Source organism: Ammospiza caudacuta, chromosome 2, assembly GCF_027887145.1.
Source record: "Ammospiza caudacuta isolate bAmmCau1 chromosome 2, bAmmCau1.pri, whole genome shotgun sequence".
Lineage (NCBI taxonomy): Eukaryota > Metazoa > Chordata > Aves > Passeriformes > Passerellidae > Ammospiza > Ammospiza caudacuta.
Window position 1 is genome coordinate 57289101 of NC_080594.1, and position 15683 is coordinate 57304783.

The following is a 15683-nucleotide window of genomic DNA, read 5'->3' on the forward strand; positions in this document are numbered from 1 at the left end:
GCAATGGCCAGCTTCTGACTACTGTTTGGTTTTGGAGTTCTCTCCATATAACTAGCTGAGCCAATGAAATATTTTGTAGCTTGAGGTAAACTGAACTCAGGATACTGTTGGTGCAGGATCTAATGGGATACTTTATATGTATAAATATTCATAGTAAAAAATGTATATATGCTGCCCGAAGCAAAGCAATGCTGTTACATAGGTGTAACAGGTTTGTTTGCAGATCGAATGTACTGTTTGGAAATTGTATATCTTCAGTCAGATCTAAGTAGGAAAGCTTGGATGGCATTCCTTAATACCCCCAAGTGAGGATGGTGGAGTGCTTGCAAATCAGTCTTCCTACAGTCAGGATTCCAGGCTGTTAACTAAGAATGTGGCTATGCTTTTATCTTCTTTTAACTGAGTTTCCATTGTCAGGCAGTCCTTGGGGCTCTTTTTGTGTAGAGGGGAAAGACATGCATGTCAAGCAGTTAGTTATAAACCACTGAGTTCCTTCCTTTTGACCAGTTTAGTGTAAAACATGAAGCATTTGGAGAAAATAGTTCTATTCTTACATGTACTCTGTGCTTGCATAAGCAAAAAGAGAAATTCTAGAGGAATCATCAGGTGTGCTGAAAAGTGCAAAATATTCTGATTCTTGGCCACATTTTGAGTAATTTGTTCTTAATTTCAAGATTGTATCAATAAATTGATTGCTTTTCAAACAATAAGGTATGTGTTTTTCCCAGTATGAGATAATGCAATTGTAAATAGAAATAGCTGCAGGATCTGGTTTTGGAAATCAGGCTTTAATGTTTTCAAGCTATCTCTTAAAAATAAGCAAACACAAAACCTTTTTTAACAGCTTTCTGTAAATTCTCTAAGCACTATGAACTAGAAATGAATGCAATATGTAATGAGTGCTTGTGGGATTTGCATCAAGTTTTGGAACAGACTAGTACTTTGTTGCTAGCACTGGAGCTGAGGGTTGAGAACTTCAAGATTTCTTTGAACGCTGCATGAGAGAAAATGCGGACATTTGAATTTGCTTCAGCATGTGGACTTAACTCCCTTGTATTTGGTGTGCTAATGGAACTGTTTGCACCACTTGAGTCATTGCTTTGGGGATGTTTTTCCCCTTTTTGTTGCTGCTGTGCTCCAGGTGAAATGAGAATTTTGTTTGTGCTGACAGTGCTGTCATCAGCCAGCAAAATTTCTGGAACTTGAAATTACTTGTTGCAAATCTATATGTTCAGGGCTTCTGTAGTTAAATATTTGGATAAGCTTTCTTTTTCTCACCAATCTGTGTGAAGTATCCGGATGTAAAAAGAGCATCTAGGATCTTCTGAATGCCTTGTGCTGTCCTTTAGGAGCTTGTCTCAGTTTTGTTAACAAGGTATTATATGCGTGTGGAGAGAGAAATGTGCCTATATGGAGTGAATTGCCATTGCTATTAAACCTGAATTTTTGTTTCTTTTAAGAGCTGTGTATTCACAGATTTAAATCCCTTTCCAGCTCCATTTACCTCTCAATTCCCCTCTGCCTGGAAGTGAGTTGACTAAGGAACCCTTTCGATGGGATCAAAGGTTATTTGCTTTGGTTCTTCGTTTGCCTGGTATCACAGCACCAGAATCAGAACAGATGACAGGGGTGCCTGTGGATGACTCTGCTATCACACCTATGTGTGAAGTCACAGGAGGTGAGTGCTCTTGTTTCCTTTGATAAGTCATTACTTTCCAAAGTGTAAATTAATTCAGTTTGGTTCAATTAATTGTGTGATTCCATGCCATGGAATAAGGATTTTTAAGTTCTTGCAGTACTTTTAGAAACTCTTAAGAGTGTTATAATGAAACTAAAGAGACTGACAACAGTAAAGCTACAGACAATTAAATGTAGCCTATCTTGGAAGAATGAATCTGCTTTCTTCAGAAATGTTTTGTAAGGGAACTTACTTTTTTCTACTACACCTTGGTATTGCAATTAGAAATTGTTGTAATTGAGTCTGTTCTGCAGTAGTTTTGGTTAATTCCTGTCACACCATGGTCTAAAAAAGCCAGAGTGAAGGAAGTAAGTTGTTTTAGGTTTTTTCCCTCCAGAGCACACAGAATGCCTTTCAGAATGTATAATAAATCTGCAGAATTGGTACTTTTCTCAGTTACAGATCATATTGTTAAAATCTTAGCAATTATATTCCAGATCAAATTCAGGCATTGAGTTTATTACGTTTTAAAAGTATTCTTCTAGTGCATCAGAGAGGGTGTGATAGAGAGGAAATGAGGAGCTTTGAAAAGTATTCCAAAAGGATTTGATTCCACTGCTTTCTGACTATGTAGGCTGTACTGGCAAGTGCTTTGACTGAAATTTGTGGACAGTTTAAGTGTTGATGTCTGTCACAAGGGGGAGCCCATTTTCCACGGATGAAACCAAGAATTTGAGTTAGTCATTAAGGGTCTAAAATACAAACATTTCCAATGAGGCACTTGTCAGTGCTTCACTAGGCTGCCTTGCTGCTTAAAAAAAGAGGGAGTGTTCAGAAGAAGCTTTAAATCAATGATCCATACATGAATCAATGTGTGTGGTGCTTGAACAGTTTTCTATGATCCTAGTTAAAATAAGGGCAGAAACACTGAAGAGGTTTAACTGACTGTTTCGTTCTAGGTCGATCATATTGTGTGTGCTCTCCAAGAATGCTCAATCAATGTCTTGAGTCATTGGTGCAAAAAGTGCAGAGTGGAGTGGTAATAAATTTTGAAAAAGCTGGACCAGATCCCTCACCAATTGATGGTACTTGAAATTTTTTACACTATGGTATCAAATAACAGGGGTGACTGTCATCAATGCAACTTAGTGAACTTAATATAGTAGATGTCAAGTCAAAAGGGAAACTATTGCAATTTGCAACACTTAACTACAAAAAGGACTTACCTGGTAAGTCTGAAACTTTGTAGTGTCGCAAAATACTGGCTATTGCTGCCAGACATTCTGCATGTGGTCAAACCACTCAGGTAATCTTAAATGCATTTATTCATGTCAGCATAGTTAAAGGGAGTTATATGTTTTAAGCAGTTTTCAACCAGCTAGAATTGTAAATAACATGATATGGAAAGACCTCGGCTTATCCTTTTTTCTTCAGTGTATTAAAGTGGCTGTGGTAAGAGTTAAAATAGCAAATACCCCTGTGTGGCATTAATTACTCATTCTGAATGGCTTAGCTAGGTCTATCTTTGGATGCTACTGAGAAGTTTGTGAGTTCTTTTAAATTTTACTTTGCAATAAAAATTCTGGCAGTATTAGTCATGTATGACTTCTTTAATGCTTGGATTTGAAGGTTCTGTTAATGACAATGGAGGAAAAATAAACATTATAATGAAGGGCTCTAGATAATTGCCTTTCTAGGCTTTCATCCTGTAAACATTCAATGCTTATTTGGTTTCTCAGTTTGTGTTTTTGCAGACATGCTTACTGACAACTATCTGCTATTCTTAGAAATAATATTAACTGCAGGAAGGGATTCCCTGGGTTTATAAATCTTTAACTCTTCACAGAGGTTATGAAATATTGTTCTTGAGTTTTAACGCTATTTTGACGCAAAGCCCTTTTCTTCTGTAGATGGGCAGATGGAGATATCCAGACCCTTTGGACCCCAACCTTGGCACAGCTGTCACAAACTTATCTATGTCAGACCAAACCCTAAAACTGGGGTTCCTATAGGTCATTGGCCTGTTCCTGAATCCTTTTGGCCAGATCAAAATTCTCCAACACTGGTATGTACTGAAGATAAAGGGTTTGTGCATGCAGGAAAATGCCAATATTTCCTATTCTGATTTTTTTTCAAATCTTGATGTATGTATTGCATTGTAGCAAATGTGGAAGCAGTGTGATCCAGGGAGTGATGCATGCAAGCCTATAAACTACTGATGAGCAAATAACATGGGGTTTTCTTTTTAGTAACTTTGAAGCATTAGGAAACTGCTTGTAACAGATTTTTGACCCAGAACATGTATTTGTTTGAACCCTGTTAAATATCAAATGGTGGCACTTGGTAAAAGCCTATCAAATTCTATTGCCTTACAGAGGTTATTAATAAAAGATAGTATGATCTTGACAACTTGAATCCCTGTGGTAGTTCTACTTTCATTCTACCAAGTGAATATAATTGTGCAGTATAGCCACAACTTCAATTTATCCAAACTGAGAAAACCTCGGCTTTTAAGTTAATTTATTAAGGATTAATTTGTTTCTTTTTCACAAAAGAATGTATGCCACTGCTTTTTTGTCTGAGAACTAGTCATTAGTATAGTATAATGTGTTTTTGTGGTTCTGTTTATACTTGAAATCATTAAAGTAGAAATCCTGCAGTTGTGTAATGGTTACCTACATTTCGTGATGACTTCTGTTGAATTCTTCTGGGTTTTTCATATGAAATGGATGTGCTGACTAATACTCACTGAACTTCTTGCAAATTTTATCTCTTGGTTAGAAAACAGATGAAGTTGTTTGAAATCCAGATTTTTGAGGAGTGATTATGAAATTTTAGTCGTATTTACAGGTTTAGATATATTTGGCATCTGTGGCCACATTGGTTAAAGGATGTGGATGTCCTTCTGAACTGAAAGCATATATGAATAAAAGTAGATTTTCTGTAGTCATTTAAGAAACCAAGATGTCATTATGTAGTGAATATTTGAAGGCTGTTCTGTAGGAAAGCTGATTCTGTGTATTCTTTGAATCGCTTTCAGTAGCATATCTGCCTCCATTTGCTGTATAGAGTCTGTACAGTTTGCTACTCCAGATCTTAAACAAGATTGATAAAATAGATCTTGCCAAGTGAAGAGTTGTTGAATGAGATCTTTGAAAAGCCTGAAGTTGACTTACTCAAATGGCAAAAAGATGAGCTTTTTTTCTGTTGTAGTGTGTATAGCCCTCATAACTATAAAGCACTGTCGTGTACAGCTGAATTCTTGTTGACATCAATTGAAGTTCTGAGTTGTACCTTCCTCATGCAGTGTTGGGGAGCTAAGTTGCTGATAGTGTTTCAAGGCTTATATTTCAGTACTCTTCTAGCAGTAGTGTTCAAACACAGCATATGTTGCAATCAGTGTGTGTGTATGTAGCATATCTTGTCTGCCTAAGAGTTCATAGTTCAATACTTGACTTTGCCTGCCTGTTACCTGATCCAGTGTGGAGTGGTCTCAAACAGTTCTATCACAAGAACTGTGGCTAATGACACCACTAAGGCTTTCTTAAATGTATATGAAAGTCTGCTAATAATTATGCTAGCAGATCAACGTGTAAATGGCTGCTTCAGCTGCTCAGAGGTAAAAATAGGTCCGCTGTCCAGCAAAGGATTATTGGACTTCTCAAGTCTGAGTAGTCAATTTCTTTTGCAGCCTTTTTAATCGTAGTCTGACCTTGGTGGCTTGGTCAGAAACTCCACCACAACTATTTATTAGTCATATTCTTTGAAGAGCTGTTCTTTGTCCATTTGGTTGGGCCTCCTGTTTGGTGTCCAGTTGGAGAGCCCACCTTCCTCAGGGCAGAGACACTCAAAGCAAGACCAACTCTCTTGACAGATAACTTGTTTGGGTGGCTTATCTTAAAATGGAGAGCCTAGAGCTCAGACATAAAAGAATTGCTTTCAATGTGAAGTGGTATGATGGTCCAAGAGACCTTTTGTTTCTCTGCTTCGTCTTGTGTATTTGTGAGTTACTTTTTTGTAAATAGAGTAAATGGAAGGAGGCTTCCCAATTGAGCTCTTACTCAGATTCTAGTGGCCTTGGGGAAAGGCTCAGATCAAGTACAACAGCTTATATTACTCTCTTCAATGGAAAGTGTAGAGCTCCAATTTTCATCACACTGAAAATTGGCTCACCCTTTTGGCAAAAGAAATTTCAAGTTGTTAACTTACAGATGAAACTTGAAACACAAAGGTCTTTTTCCTGTGGTTAGTAAAAAGATTTAAAAAATCCAAACACTGAAATTTCTGGAATTGAATTTTTTTTTTCTCAGGTCTAGTTAAACTGTGAGTTTTTAAGGTTTGTTTTTTTCTGAATTGACTCTACTCTTGATCTTTATAATTGCTTGAATTTTGTAGCTGTTAAATTTGCCAAGGAAGAAAAGCTCCTGGCAAAGTCAGCAAATGAAGAAGTACAGCACCTGCTTCTGGTGGGGAATGAAAATGGACATGTCCTAGAGTAGCATTGAGGATGTTTTTTGTCCCCACTAGGGCTAGTCCCATTTGTTCACTTTTAGGTGAATGCAAGAAGTCTTAGTTGCATATTGCTCTAGACTTACTATGTGAAGTAATTTGTCATTTATTTAGAAAACAAGGTTCCTTCAGAATAAGACAGTACTAACATCATAAATTGCTTAGGACTCATTAACAGTAAATGAATCCTGTATTGAGTAGGTTCCCTAAATACATGTGTTTTCCAAGAATCTGTATTGCTTCAGTTGTCATAGCACAAATGCATTTTAATTGTTGTGCAGCCTTATTAACAGTGGAATGCTTTGTTTAGCCACCTCGCACATCTCATCCTGTGGTGAAATTTTCCTGTACTGACTGTGAGCCGATGGTCATTGACAAACTGCCTTTTGATAAATATGAATTAGAACCTTCACCACTGACCCAGTTTATCCTGGAAAGAAAATCCCCTCAGACCTGCTGGCAGGCAAGTAGAATGCATGCTGAATTGAAGTCTATGGAATGCTGTTTTTCATATATCTTATTCTATAATCAAAATAGAATGTAAAGTTTCAGAACACAATACTTGGAGTGTAAATCCAATGTAATGTGTTTTATTGCAGGTGTATGTGAGCAATAGTGCAAAATACAGTGAACTTGGTCATCCTTTTGGTTACTTGAAAGCTAGTACAGCGCTGAATTGTGTGAATTTATTTGTGATGCCTTACAATTACCCAGTCCTGCTTCCACTGCTAGGTAAATACCACTTCATACAAATTTGCTTATGTGGTAGGTAATTGAAACATTGATATAATCTAAATAGATTACTGCAGTTAATGCCAGTATTAATAACACTTGGAAAGTGAAACAAGCTACTAGAATCAGTAGCTTGTTTCACTTGTTTCCAGTTGTCTGGCCTTCATGACTCAGTGTGTAAGATGATTTACTCAATCATCACTTGCAGATATGTTTTGATCTCACTTTCATTAAGGGGTATTTTTCTTAATCTATTGTCTCAATACCAATTAAATTTGATAATTTATCAGGTTCCATTTTTGGCTGCAGCGTTAATCTTGTATGTGCTTGGTTTAGTTGTATATATATTGATTTGTAGAAAGTAATTTAATCATGGAGGAATTTGCATTTCTTCAGGAGTTTCTTTAACTAGAATTTTATTTTTTAGGAAAAAAAAGATGCAATGCTATCTAGACATGCCTTTCATTTTGTTTTGCTTTGCTTTTTTTATAACCATTAGATGACTTGTTTAAAGTACACAAGGCAAAGCCTACGTTGAAATGGCGTCAGTCATTTGAAAGCTATTTGAAGACAATGCCTCCTTATTATCTTGGGGTAAGATGACTGTGTTAAAATTTCTGGATTATTGTTGTCTTTCCACTATGGATGTAGTCTCTATTTTAAGTAGAATGAGTATTAATTTAGGAGAGAATAGTTAAACTTCATACATAATGAGTGTTTTCACTGGAGTCTTGTGGGGAGGCTTGAGACATGAATGCTATGGAATTTTCTTAATTTCATAATACACTGGGACTGGTGGCATATAAATGATATTTTTGTTAACTGATTGTGTATTAATTGAACTATTTTTAAAAAATTATGCCCTGAGTGTCTTTTTTGTTGTTCTTTTTGAACGTTCAGAACCTCAGGTTCTATTTGAAATGGGTACAATTAGTTGGAGTATGTATAAAGTTAAATATGACCATGCAATATATTCCATGTTTCAGCCTTTGAAGAAAGCTGTGAGAATGATGGGAGCACCAAACCTTATAGCTGACAATGTGGAATATGGACTTAGTTACAGTGTCATTTCATATCTCAAAAAGTTGAGTCAGCAGGTAATGTTGAAGCAAAAGAGCAGTAAAAACTTATTCTAATAGTAGGATAATCTTAAAATACTCAAGTTCAGTTGCTTTGTAGGAAAAAAGAGCAGAAAGATCAAGTTAATACTTTCCCATAAGCAATTACCAAAAAATAATTTTGGTTTTTTGAATTGAAGGAAAATGCAACATTTAAATACAGCCTTTATAAACGGGACTATATAGAGACAGGAAGTACAAGTTGAGGTTTTTTCCTGTTTAAGGAGCATTTTCGCTTAGCAGAGAGTAACATACTTTTGTCAAAAAAAAAATGTTGTCTTTAAAGATGTGTTAGTGTTTTTCAGGAAATAGAGATTTGTGCTTGATGCATCAAAATCAAACTCTTCTTTCTTTGGCTTGTGGCATGAAGTGCAAAGTGTTCAATAAATAAGATAACTGACATAAGAGAATATCAAGTAATGATACCTATGTAGAAATGTCAAGTTATTGTTTGAAATTGTTGAAATTGCTGACCGTGTTCAGAATAGTGTCCGAATCTTTGACTAGGCTCCTGCACCAGCTAAAGCATTTCTGCCCTGCTACCTCCACTTTTGAACTGTGCATGTTAAGCTTTGTGTTCAAGATGATAAAAAGTAAACTTGAAACTTCAAGAAACAGTAGTGCCAAGTACTTGTAACTTAGGTAATGAGTTTTTATGGACCAGCTTTTTCTTAAAACATGAATATAAAAGGTTATTTGAGGAAGCAAGTGTCCTAAAGTATAGAGCATATCCTGTTAAATCATAGTCATATTGCTCACTAATCTGTGATCTGGTGTCTCAGCCTAGGCATCTTTGACTCCTCTAAGATGTAATGACACGCACTGCAAGTTGTACTTAAAGCTTTTGTAACTTCTGATGGGCCCTGCCAGTAAAGACTCAGTATTCTCAATACATACTCAAATTTTTGAGTAGTCTATAAATTTGTGAAATTGCAAAATCAAAATTGGCAGTTGTATTACTAAATTCTTTTTGGCTCTTTTCACTTTATTCTGTCAAAACGCTGGCGTTTAATGAGCACGTTTTATTTTGGTACAAATCTAACGTAATGTTGGGGGCTAGGTCTCTCTGGTCAACCAGCTGGTTATTTTCATATGTTGCACATTTTTTAATGCTGTGACTATTTGTATTGAGCTTTTAAAAAGTTGGTGCAATTGGGTGACTGATTGCAACTACAGTTGTGGGAAAATCAGTCTTGTGAGAGTTTTGACTGTTCTCTACAGGAACAGCTGAACATCATACGAGTACAGATAGATCTGCAGAGAATTACTGGTCAAATAATGGCATTTTATGAAAATAAAAGCATTGCATGCATATTGGTGCTTAGATACTGTAATGGGCAGCAGAGGAGAAATATGCAGAAAACTGTTCACTATATTTAAAACTGTGGTAGGCATTAAGTGGTTATGTATTAAGCACTCCTTAAGCGCTCAGCCTGGTTATGGTTGTCATAGTGTGTTAGCACATTGTTGAATCTTGTAGGTAGGAATTTAAAATGAATAAGTCTGACTAATCCTTTTAAGAGCATATTGTCAATTTTATTTATTTATTTATTTCAAATTAAGGCCAAAATAGAGTCCGATAGAGTCATTGGCTCTGTAGGCAAAAAGGTAGCGCAAGAGACTGGAATTAAGGTCAGAAGCAGATCACACAACCTGTCTATGGCACATAGGAACGATTTTCAACATCTGCTACAGGGGATTACTGGGGAAATTCCTCATAGACCTCTAGACCTCAATATGAAGGAGTATGCTGGGTTCCAAATAGCTTTGCTGAATAAGGTAAGCACCACTGTGTGTAATGTTGTTATTTTCAATATACTTCCATTGAAATGCTAGATATTGTTTCTTACAAGGCATTAATTGGAATTTCATTTACTGGAACCATAGGATTTGAAACCTCAGACATTTAGAAATGCTTATGACATACCCAGAAGAAATCTTTTGGATCAGTTAACACGAATGCGATCTAATTTATTGAAGAGTACTTGCAAGTTGCTCAAAGGACAAGATGAAGGTTAGATAACAATTTATATTTTGTCTGCCTGTGATGTGATGTGGTCATTGCTATAAAACAATGTAACAAATAATGTAGTTCTTTAAAACTTGGTGGATGTCTGCTCTTGGCATTAAACTGCATGGATTTTTTAATATGCTTTATCCTTACCTTATTGGAAGAAAAAATGGTGAAAACAGAAGGTTGCTGATTCACTGCTTTATCCTTAGGACCATGTGAGGGGACTTGGGCTTTCACAGAAGGTTCTTTGTTCACTGTTTTTCCTGACTTTCATGGATGCATCTGATAAAATCAAAGGGCAGTTCTGAACATTATGATCTCTCTCAGTAGAAGTGGATTGTGAGCAGTGGGAAAGTAAGCTAGCTTACTGGGTGCTGCCACTGATTGTTTTTGCCTGTTGAGCCAACAGCAAATGGTTCAGTAGTCACTAATTTATTCCTTTACCTTTTTTCCTGTGTCTTCTGGCACTGCTTTGTGGCATTTAACCAAAGATGTTGAAATAAGTAGAGTGAGAAGGGCGATGCAAGTGAAAGCTTGTGCTGTGTTAGTGCTGCCACTACTTAGGTCAGATTAACATCTGTACATTTCACATTACATTATCACTTTGTGAGAGTAGCTGTTCTTCAGAGAGGAGGATTAACTCATGTTAGGAATTTTTTTCTGTATTTTTTTCTGGATGAAGGCTTGGCAGCTCTTGAACTAGAACAAGTTTAAAATCAGCCCCTATATTTTTAAGAATTTGTTGATTTACAGTGATCAAAAGTCACCCGTGCTCTGGGAAAACGCTGGTCTTGACAGTTAAGTTTTGGGTTGCTAAAATTGGACAAAGTTATCTCAAAGCTGTCTTCAGCATGGCATTCCTACTTTGCTTTAATGTATCTTCTGTTTGTAGTAATGTTTTAGTTCTAATTTGTTCCTAGTCTGTTTTGCCATGCTAGTCTGTTCTAACTAAGGTGTTCCTAGTCTGTTTTTCCATCCATTGCTCTGTTGTAAAGTTGGGACACATTGGAAAACTAATGTCTGTGCATGACAACTACGGCTTATCTGTTGTCAAAATGATAATCCCCAAGACATGTACTGATTCCTTTGAGCAAGTCTCCTGAAGTGTTATAAATACCAGTTAGGCAAGAAAAATGGTGAGCTTTGTACAGGTGTTTTGTTAATGCATATGATAAGTCTGAACACTGGAGGTATGAAATGGATACAGACTAAATTCTCATAATGTGAGCAGTACTGTGTATTAATTAACTCCTCTGTTATAATAGATCAAGTTCACAGTGTACCTATAGCACAAATGGGAAACTACCAGGAGTATCTAAAGCAAATACCTTCTCCACTCCGAGAACTTGATCCTGATCAACCACGAAGGCTTCATACATTTGGCAATCCATTCAAATTAGACAAAAAGGTGACTTTTCTGTAAAGCTTTTTAAAAAATGTGCTGTTGTGTGTCTGTTACTGCCTACATTGTTCTTTGAGTAGTCTATTGGAGAAACCCTTTCAAATACTTGTAAAAGAAATGGCTGCAAACTGTCTGTTTTTCTTTGATCAGTAGTATCTTATGGAGGGCAGCCTTTATTGGAACACCAGTATTATGTCTCTAAATTGTATTATAACTGAAATATTTCTCCCAAAGTTGAGAGTCTTGGCTGTCCCTTTTATCCAAATCTCTTAGAGTTGACCAAACTGCCAGTAACATTTAGAGTTCTTGTATTAAATATGTGAGTCTCTTTGCAACTATTGAAAAGGCAGTTCGGTGGCCCACTCCCTTGGCTTACTTGGCAGGCTGTTGGATAAGGGCCTTAAGCACATTTATCTGGTGTTGGTTGACAGTTTGGAATTCCAAACATAATGATATATTGTATGTAACTCATACACATGCTACACATTATTGTAATGTCAGAGCATTTATTGTACCTTATGTTACATGGGTTTGGTGTGAAGCTTAAGAATTCTTCCTGTTAAATTAATTTCAGGGAATGATGATAGATGAAGCAGATGAATTCGTATCAGGACCTCAGAATAAACATAAAAGACCTGGAGAACCAAATATGCAAGGGATTCCAAAAAGGCGACGTTGTATGTCCCCCCTTCTCAGAGGGCGACCACCAACTCTTCCAGTTGTCAATAACCACATTGGAGGAAAAGGGCCCCCTACACCAATTGCACAAGCACAGTCTGACCTTATTAAACCCATTGCTATTCACAAAAGTAAGTGAATCTTCAAAATCTTTAAAGTTTGCTTTTTAATTTATCTGAAAAAAACCTTTGTGTAAAAAACCTGAGGGTTAATTTGTGAAATATGGCAATTCTATCCCTCCCTCTTGAAAATAAGGTACTTAAGTGTGTGTGTCTGGGGCTAATTACAGAGTTCATATATTCCTTTGGATGGAAGTCTTCCATATAAAATCTAAGTATAAACAAGGTATTTCCTCTCTCCTGAGAAGACAGTGTAGACCATGAGAAGAGTTTTCTTCCTTTGCCTGGAAATTTAGATATTCTAGAAGTATCACAGCATGAAGTTAGTTTGAGTTTTGCTCTTGTGCAGTGAAATCATTATCCTAGGTGTGAAGCTGAGGAGCTGTATAACTCTCTTATTCATTGGTTAGTACTAAAGTAAATTTGGTTAGTTTGATTTAAAAAGAGAAAGACACCATGTCAAAAATCACTCTTTACAGGTGTTATTTCTTTTGTTGGTACTCCATACAGTAATTTCCTTTTCCATACAAAGACTATAACCGGGATTTTTTTTTGAAAGTCATTAATTGCCAGGAGATAGTGACCGATTCAGTGTTATAATCCACAAACAAGCTTTCTTATGCCTGGCATGTACAGTGGACTCTGTAAGCTGGAGCATAGTTTTAAGAGTCTAATGCTGATCTGGCTCATTGACTTGTATGAAATGATAAGGAATTTGAATGTAGCAAGTGTCATTTTTGTTTTTTCAGCATCAGAAACAAATAATGAAGTTGGAGTTGATGATGTCATTGAGAATCACAGTACAGACTCCCTTTCATCAGATGTTTTCCCAAATGCTGTGGATTCAGAGTTTTCACTGTCCTCTTCACCATTCAATTCCTTGGATCGACCAACAGCTCCTACAGAGGATGTAGGCCATGAACATTTAGGGAATAATTTGAATGCTGATGGGTTTTTGGAGAATCACGAGGAATCAGGTAGTAAAGAGCAAAGTCCAGAAGAGAACTTGACAATGTCTTCACCTAGCAAAGGGAAAAAGCCAGTGCACTGCAGGAGTTCCAGAGAGATTAATATAGAGCTAAGAGCACAAATTATGAAGGAGATCCGAAAACCAGGAAGGAGTAAGTATACTGAATTTCTTTCAGATAATTGGCATGAAAGTTAAACAAAGAATTCATGTTAGATCACTATTTTAGAAGTGTACTGGACCATGAGACTGAAGCAAAATTAAATTTAAAGCTGAAAAGATTTGTTTTAAAACCTCTGCTAAAAACTTACTGTAGGAGTAATTAAAACATTGCTATACTTAAGCAGTGTTCATGAAAGTAATGTGTTTTATATCAATACTAGAATTAACTCGATAAGTGTTAGTAATATCCTAAAGGTGTAATATCATGTGTTTTTTAATATTTGTTCTCATTAAATAAGATGTTCTTGCTCCAGTTGATAGGAGATAGAGCTTAAAAGTTTACAAACATTGAATGTTGCATTTCACTCAGATCTATTACAACAGATATCTGTATAGGCATCTTTTAAATAACTGATGTTTCTGTTCTCTTGACATTTAAGAATATGAAAGAATCTTCTTTTTGCTGAAGCATGTGCAAGGGAGCTTACAAACCCGGCTGATATTTTTACAGAATGTTATAAAAGAAGCTTCAAGGTAGGTAACAGGATTGTATTATTCTTACAAAACTGCACCATGTTGTGCCATGTATAATTGCTGGACAATCACACAATTGTTTGAAACAATGCTTTGCACTGCAAGTAAATAATTCCCCATGAAAGAGCAGAAATGCATAAGCTTCTTGAGGTGTTGTTTGTAAAAGCTTACCTTTTTCCCTTGGATTTTGGCTTAAGGATGTTAGCAACTCTAACTGCCAAATCCCTGTAAGTGTAGATGGACAATGGTGTAGAAAGAGAAGGTAACTTGTAAAAAATAATTCAAATTAAAGTTCAGGTGAGTGTACTGCTAATTTGAAAATGTAATGGAGCTGCCAGTTACTTGGAATTAGGCTTTCAGAAACACCATCAGCTTGAAATCTTGTCCTAAACTTAGTTTTTAAATTCAGGTGTGCTCATAAAGATATGTCTCTACTCTTCAGCATACTTCATTCAGAGATAGCGTAGTCCAGTCTGAGACTTTGGAAATGGAGGTGGCTTTTCTCTGAAGAAGAGTGACTTGATAAGGATTTAAACCCTGTGTTTTTCATCCAGGTAGAAACTGTTCCTTACAGTATCTTTAGACTGTCCATACTTAGCCTCCTACATGCTTACTGAGAGGAAAAAAGGAGAAATGTATTAGAACCAATAGTGTTTTTGAGTTGCAGGGGATAAGTAATTCCAGGATCTTGCAGGGATTGTAAATATAACCAGAACTTTGAGGCTAACTTTGGAAACCTCAAAGAATAGCTGCTTCTTAGTCTCTAATATGTTTTGTAGTAGTCAGCTATTTTCCTGTGGCATTAAGCAAATTTCATGATAAAATAATTTTAGGAGAAAACCATGCCTCTCAAGGTATGCTGAATGTTGGACATGGCTACAGATCCTCTAGCCTTCTATTGCCAGCTTGGTGGGGCATGTAAATCTATGTAGATCATGCTCTTCCTTTAGCAACTATGCTTCCTTTTGCTTGATTGTTACATTGCCTGTCAGAGTTGTTCTGTATGTTGCAAATTATGCATTCTTCCTCACTGTCACAGCACACAATAACAATACTATTGCTCTTGGAGGCAGCCCTTAGTGGGGTTCTCATATCTCTTGCACAGTCTCTTTATTCCAGCTATCTTTAGTTGACAATTCGACAAAATTTGGCAATGGTTGAGTGTTGCTCTTGGATGCATCAGGGATTATGAGAGGCTTGTGATCTGGAAATTAGGAGAGGGGTACCCTGTCTCTGTGAGCCAAAGGCATGGACCAGGATGTCTGACTGGAACTAGAGGCTTCTGCTGGAGTTTAGTGAAGTCACAGGACTGAACTTGGGATATAGTTCAAAATATTGTCATTGCTGCTTGTCTTTGAACATACATATGGCTACCAAAGCATTGGTCAGAAGTGGCTTCTCCGAAGTGCAGAAATGTTGCACGGGGGAGGGTTTGGCTGGGACCAGCTAGGAGTTGTACTTCCTGAGGTGGGGGTGTAAGCAGAGGTGACAGAATGGCCTGCTGATCAAATCTGTACAACTGATATGGAATAGGGCTGCAGAGACTCCAGAGATATGGAGTTTGGATGCCTGTATTTTCCTTTAATTTCTTTCTCAAAGTTTTAACTTGTGTTGTTTGTCAGGAAATCTGCTTTGCACTGTGTAATGGCTGTTCCTCCACCAGTACCAGCTTTGTTAACTTGGGTGAATGCATCATGAAGGCATGCAAATAATCCCTAAAAGCTGTTTGCCAGCTTTAGGATTATAGTTCTTTTGATGTATATTTTATTT

General features: G+C 36.7%; 1 protein-coding gene across 1 annotated transcript in view; it reads left to right on the top strand.

Annotated features, from left to right (window-relative positions):
• INTS6 (integrator complex subunit 6) overlaps window positions 1–15683 on the top strand; it is a 38781-nt gene that overhangs the window by 22237 nt on the left and 861 nt on the right. Inside the window, exons 5-17 of the mRNA XM_058824154.1 lie at window positions 1495–1678; window positions 2638–2763; window positions 3589–3743; window positions 6498–6650; window positions 6787–6919; window positions 7419–7513; window positions 7906–8016; window positions 9601–9816; window positions 9925–10051; window positions 11317–11459; window positions 12028–12262; window positions 13000–13371; window positions 13820–13913. Coding sequence (XP_058680137.1) covers window positions 1495–1678; window positions 2638–2763; window positions 3589–3743; window positions 6498–6650; window positions 6787–6919; window positions 7419–7513; window positions 7906–8016; window positions 9601–9816; window positions 9925–10051; window positions 11317–11459; window positions 12028–12262; window positions 13000–13371; window positions 13820–13913 — 2144 coding nt within the window. The remainder of the gene's footprint in view (window positions 1–1494; window positions 1679–2637; window positions 2764–3588; window positions 3744–6497; window positions 6651–6786; window positions 6920–7418; window positions 7514–7905; window positions 8017–9600; window positions 9817–9924; window positions 10052–11316; window positions 11460–12027; window positions 12263–12999; window positions 13372–13819; window positions 13914–15683) is intronic.